Source organism: Bison bison, unplaced genomic scaffold (assembly GCF_000754665.1).
Source record: "Bison bison bison isolate TAMUID 2011002044 unplaced genomic scaffold, Bison_UMD1.0 scf7180017864155, whole genome shotgun sequence".
Taxonomy (NCBI): domain Eukaryota; kingdom Metazoa; phylum Chordata; class Mammalia; order Artiodactyla; family Bovidae; genus Bison; species Bison bison.
The window spans coordinates 1988989-1994842 of record NW_011494727.1 but is presented as its reverse complement, the minus strand read 5'-3'; the positions used below and the strand labels follow the sequence as shown (position 1 = coordinate 1994842).

At 58.3% G+C, this 5854-nt stretch overlaps 1 protein-coding gene across 1 annotated transcript in view; it reads left to right on the top strand.

The window, feature by feature from the left end:
- Positions 1-6: 6 nt before the first annotated feature.
- Positions 7-5854, top strand: part of FES (FES proto-oncogene, tyrosine kinase) — an 11416-nt gene continuing 5568 nt past the window's right edge. The window contains 8 exon segments of the mRNA XM_010841063.1: positions 7-29; positions 562-783; positions 968-1141; positions 2752-2848; positions 2977-3160; positions 5141-5278; positions 5353-5472; positions 5615-5850. Coding sequence (XP_010839365.1) covers positions 571-783; positions 968-1141; positions 2752-2848; positions 2977-3160; positions 5141-5278; positions 5353-5472; positions 5615-5850 — 1162 coding nt within the window. The 5' untranslated portion in view covers positions 7-29; positions 562-570.

The following is a 5854-nucleotide window of genomic DNA, read 5'->3' as shown; positions in this document are numbered from 1 at the left end:
CGGGGGCCCAGGAGAAGCTGCCCGCACCGGTAATGCCTGTACCTACCTGTACCGAGGCCCGGGAGGTGGCGGCCAACCCGCGAGGTGGTTGGGCAGGGGCCTGGCGGGCGATCAGAGAGAGGGACATGGGACAGGGTGGAACAGGGGCTGCGGGAGGGTAGGGGCTGGGGGTGGGGGTGGGGGGTGGCCGCCTGGGGTGCCTGCCGGGGCAGCCTTGGCCCTATCGAGGGCCCAGTGCACATCTTGCACCTGCAGCAGGAGCTGGGTGGAAAGATCCAGGGAGGGAGACTGGGGGAGGTTTCTGTTCCAGGCCTGGGGAAGAGACCTCCGGCATCAGGCCTCCACCTGGGACTGCAGTGGGGAGGGGCAGGACGGGAAGCACCGACAGCTTTCCCAGGCCAGGCGGTGTTTCGTACCCATCACTGCGTTCCAGGGGGACAAGCGTCTACCTTCTGCCTGTCTGTGGCTCTTCAGCCCCTCGCCTCTCTGTCCCGCCGCCCCCGCCCCGTGCATCTCCAGCTACTCACCCCCAGTGGTGGCCTCTCCTCTCTCCGTCCCCAGGACGACACTATGGGCTTCTCTTCGGAGCTGTGCAACCCCCAGGGCCACGGGGCCGTGCAGCAGATGCAGGAGGCCGAGCTCCGGCTGCTGGAGGGCATGAGGAAATGGATGGCCCAGCGGGTCAAGAGCGACAGGGAATATGCTGGGCTGCTTCACCACATGTCGCTGCAGGATAGCGGGGGCCAGAGCCGGGGCATCGGCCCGCACAGCCTCATCAGTCAGGTGGGATTCTAGACTCCCCCCCTTTTCCCGCCCTCCACCAGCAAATTCCCATGGGTGCCTGGGTAGGTCCGCCTGCCCCTTCCATTTCCCGGAGTCCCCCGCTGGGGAGGGTTGGAGATTTGGCAGGCCCACCTCGGAAGCTAGGTTCCCCACTCCCTGCCTTGCCTGCCCCTCCCCACTGCAGTCCTGGACAGAGCTCACCAGCCAGACGGAGGGCCTGAGCCGGGTGCTGAGGCAGCATGCGGAGGACCTGAACTCAGGGCCCCTGAGCAAGCTGAGCCTGCTGATCCGGGAGCGCCAGCAACTGCGCAAAACCTACAACGAGCAGTGGCAGCAGCTGCAGCAGGAGTTCACCAAGGTGGGTGGGCTTCTGTCTTCCCTGCCTACATTTTGAGCCTCAGAGGGCTGGTTTTGCAAGGAACCCCTGGATTTCCTGAAGAAGTGGAAGTGTCTGACCACAGGCCTGCCCCCAGAGCAAGGTCCAGCTTCCTTCCCTCCTTCCCGCTGCAGCTAGGACTGGCCTTTGGCGGGGGGCCCCTCTGTTCTTTTTTTCTGTCCCCCTACTGTGTGCCAGGGCAGAGGAGCACTGGGAAGCACAAGGATGAGTGATCCAGCCATTGCCTGGGAGGAGCTCAGGACCAAGGCGGGGTGCTCATCTCCTGCACTGTACCAGCTGGCCCTTGAGGGAGACAGAGAGGGATGGCACTTGGCCCAAGGCTCACTCCTCCCAGGGACTCAGGGACTCCACGAGGCAGCAGCGTGGTCCCCTGACTCAGAGGTTAAGGACTGGGGCTGTGAAGTGGGCCTGCCCGCATTTGAATCCTGCCCAGCTCCTCGGTCTAGAGGCTGTTTGATAGGAGCTATTTACATGGAGGCTTTAGCCTTTTTCAATGTGCTGGGCAGCCGTCTGCACCACACCCCTTTTCCCAGCGCAAACCCCAGCTTTGCAGTGGCCCCACAGCGGCCCCTGGTGGCCAGTCTTCACCCAGTCATCCCTCTCTCCAGGAGATCACCTAATTCAGGTGTCAGCCTGCTTTTTGTAAGCAGTGTAAGCAGAACACAGACTTGCCCATATGTTTGTCATACTATGGCTACTAAAGAGCTAGGGCTTCCCTGGTGGTTCAGTGGTAGAGAATCCGCCTGCATTTGCGGATGGGATCTCTGGGTCAGGAAGATCCCCTGGAGAAGGGAATGGCCACCCCCTCCTGTATTCTTGCCTGGAGAATCCCATGGACAGAAGGAGCCTGGCAGGTTACAGTCCATGGGGGTCACAAAAGAGTCGGACGTGACTTAGCGACTAAACAATAGCACTGAAGAGCTAAAATGCCAGAGCCGAGCAATTTTAACAGAGACTGCACAGCCTATAAGCCTAAAATGTTTCCGCTCTGGCCCTGAAGGAAAAGGTTGATCTAGTCTGTGCACTTCGCTCTGTGGCAGATGAGGAAGCTGAGGTTCAGAGGAGAGGGGTGGAGTTTGTTCTGAGTATCCCAGCGCATCAGCAGGGAACTAGGGTCTTCATCCAATCTTGACCATCTGTTGTTCCTGCCACCAGGAACATAATTGGGGACCCAGTACAAAAGGAAAATACAGGGCTCCTTGTCAACAAATAATTAAGAATTTCAAGATGGCATCAACGGCGTTCAGCCAAGCACAGGTCCTTCTAAGCGTGGAGCTCTGCACAGCCCACACACACGCCTGCCACCTGATACCACTCTAGGCCAAGGAGGGACAGTTGTCGCCTGCCCAGTCCAGCTCTCTGCCACCCCCAGAGCCTCCCTGTCCTTAGCCTAGCTCCTCTGACCTTAACCTCAACAGCAACGGCTAAGTCCCAGGGGTCTCCAGGTCCTTCCTGAAGTATGGGCTTGGAGCACTTGCCCACCTGGACCACAGGCCCCATCCAGGGCTGCACCTTAGGCAGGAATCCTCCAGGGACCTGCTGAATTACACCGATCCCTCCTCTCTCTCCAGAGTCACAGCCAGGACATTGAGAAGCTGAAAAGCCAGTACCGAGCCCTGGCACGGGACAGCGCCCAGGCCCGGCGCAAGTACCAGGAGGCCGGCAAAGGTCCGAGGCTTCCCTCCCTGAAAAGGGTGGGGATTCAGCCCAGGCCCTTCCACAGGTATCACGGGGCAGCGGGCGCTGCCTAGGCCTCTGCTCTGGGTAACCCTCACTTCCTTCCCCCGATCTGGTAGACAAGGACCGTGACAAGGCCAAGGACAAGTATGTGCGCAGCCTGTGGAAGCTCTTTGCTCACCACAACCGCTACGTGCTGGGCGTGCGAGCAGCACAGTTGCATCACCAGCACCACCACCGGCTCATGCTGCCCAGCCTGCTTCAGTCCCTGCAAGACCTGCACCAGGAGATGGCCTGCATCCTGTGAGCCCACAGCCCCGCCCATCCCTGCTCCCACCTAGCCTGCCACAGCCCTAACGCCCAGAGGCAGGGTCCAGAAAACCCCACCCTGTGAAACTGACAGTCTTGTAATCACGTGCAAATGAGCCCTGGGCCAGTCAGTTGACATCCAAATTATATTATTCTGGGGCCCTTATTGCAGGGTTCTATTATGTGTATGGGCTCTTCCCTGGTGGCTCAGATGGTAAAGAATCTGCCTGCAATGCGGGAGACCTGGGTTTGATCCCTCGGTCAGGAAGATTCCCCTGGAGAAGGGAATGGCAACCCACTTCAGTATTCATGCCTGGAGAATCCCATGGACAGGCTCCTCTGTCCATGGGGTCACAGAAGAGTCGGACGAAACTCTTCTGAGTGATTAGCACTTTCACTTTCATTATATGTATTGAACACCATTCTAGGCTCTCCTGGGTGATCCAGCAGAGAATAGAGACAAAATTCTTTCAAATAGAGACTTTCAAATAGAGACAAAATTCTGTCCTCTAGGATTATTCATTTGTGGAAAAAGAAAAGGAAATCAGCAAGTAAAGCAGAAAGCCTGTTACAGGTGATAGATGTTATGGAGAAAAATAAGAAAATGGGGATGCAGGGGGGCAGGGTAGGAGGTTATTGTTTTTTGGGATTTTTTTATGAGACAGTTCTTTATATGTATTTTTTATTTTTACTGACTTAGTTTTGGCTGCACTGGGTTTTCACTGCTGTGCAAAGGGCTTTCTCTAGTTGCAGCGATCAGGGGCTACTCTCTAGTTGTGCTGCGAGGGCTTTTCTCTGGTGGAACACGTGCTCTAGAGCATAAGCTTTAGGAGTTGTAGCACACAGGAGTAGTCGCCCTGAGGCATGTGGGACCATCCCAGAGCAGGGATCGACCTGTGTCCCCTGCACTGGCAGACCTGCACTGGACCACCAGGGAAGTCCGGGAGCTTACTATTTTAAGGGGAATGGTCTGGGAAACCCTCAAAAGTGCAAGGGTGAGCCAGCAGATGTTTGGAGAAGGGTCATACTAGAAAGAGGGAACCGCAGGCTCGAGGTGGGAGAATGCCTTGAAATCAAGGAACAGCTAGGAAGCCAGTGTAGCCTGTGCAGAGCACAGGAAGTCAGACGAGGGGCTGCAGGAGGATAATAGAGGGTCCAGCAGGCCATTGTGAGGACTTTGGCTCCGAGTGGACCAGAAGAGTGGCCGGATCTGAGCCGTCTTACTAAGGTCAGTCTGGCTGCCAAGTTAAGAATAGACTTAAGGGGGCAAGACAGGATTAGACCAGACAGGAGCCACTGCAGTGATCCGGACCACAGACTACGGCCACTAAACCCAGGCAGTAGCAATGGAGGGGAGAAGTGGTCCGGTCTCGGAAGTACTTTGAAAGTGGAGCCAGTGGAATTTCCTCATGGACTGGAAGCGGGGTGTGGACAGAACAGTCAAGGATGGCTCCAGGGGCTTGGCCCAGAGCCCCTGGAAGGCAGAGGCCACGTGGAGAAGGCACTGGGAGAAGCAGGTTCAGAGGACAGCCAGAGGAGTTCATTTTTCAGCTGGTGGAGTCTGGGTGTCTAAGAGATGTCCAATGGGATGTGTTGAATAGATGGATGGTTACATGAGACAACTGAAGCTCTGGGAGGTGTTGGGACTGGAGGTATCAATATGGGGTCAGCACAGTGATGGCTTCGGGGGTTATCAGAGCCCCCGGAGCCCCACTGTGGGGCTGACTGCCCAGAGCAGACACATTTGTAGCTCACATTTCCCGAGTACTTCCTCACACCAAACGCTCCACTCATCTGCGGTCACTGGGGCCTTGTTATGACTTCCGGGAGATGCTAAGTGACTTGCCTGTGGTCATTTGATTGGTCAGTGATGGGGGAGGGGGGAGGTGAGCCCATATCCAGTGCCATGGGCCCCAAGCTTCTAGCCTCGTCCAGCCTGAGGTCTCCCTGACCCAGGGTCTGGTCTGGGGGCAGGAAGGAGACCCTGCAGGAGTACCTGGAGATTAGCAGCCTGGTGCAAGACGAGGTGGTGACCATTCACCGGGAGATGGCTGCAGCGGTGGCCCGCATCCAGCCGGAGGCTGAGTACCAAGGCTTCCTGCAGCAGTACGGGTAAGCCCCTCCTTGCGGGGGCCGGGCGCCTGGGTGGCTGGACTGTCGGGCACTGACGGGCACCGTTGCCGTAGGTCCGCCCCTGACATCCCACCCTGTGTCACCTTTGACGAGTCACTGCTGGAGGAGACTGAGCTGCTGGAGCCCGGGGAGCTGCAGCTGAACGAACTGACAGTGGAGAGCGTGCAGCACACGTGTGTGGGGGCTCTCCTGGGGACCGAGGGGGGCGGTAGACGCTGCCCATGCAGCGCTGCGGCCAGCCTGCCGGGCTTACTCGGCTTGGCAGGGAGGCAGCCGAGGGGCATGGCTCTCACACTGCCCTTCCTCCGGGCACAGGCTGACCTCGGTGACAGATGACCTGGCCGCAGCCACCCAGACGGTGCTCAGTCGGCAGGAAGCAGTCACTCAGCTGCAGCGAGAGCTCTGGAATGAGGAGCAGACCACCCACCCCCGGGAGCGGTGAGGGGGCCTGCTGACAGCGACCTCCTGGTCCTCCCTGCCCTCCATCCAGCCTGCCTGGCTCACCCCTAGCCTTCAGCTGCAGGCTGACCCCCTCTCTCCCCTCCATCACTGCCC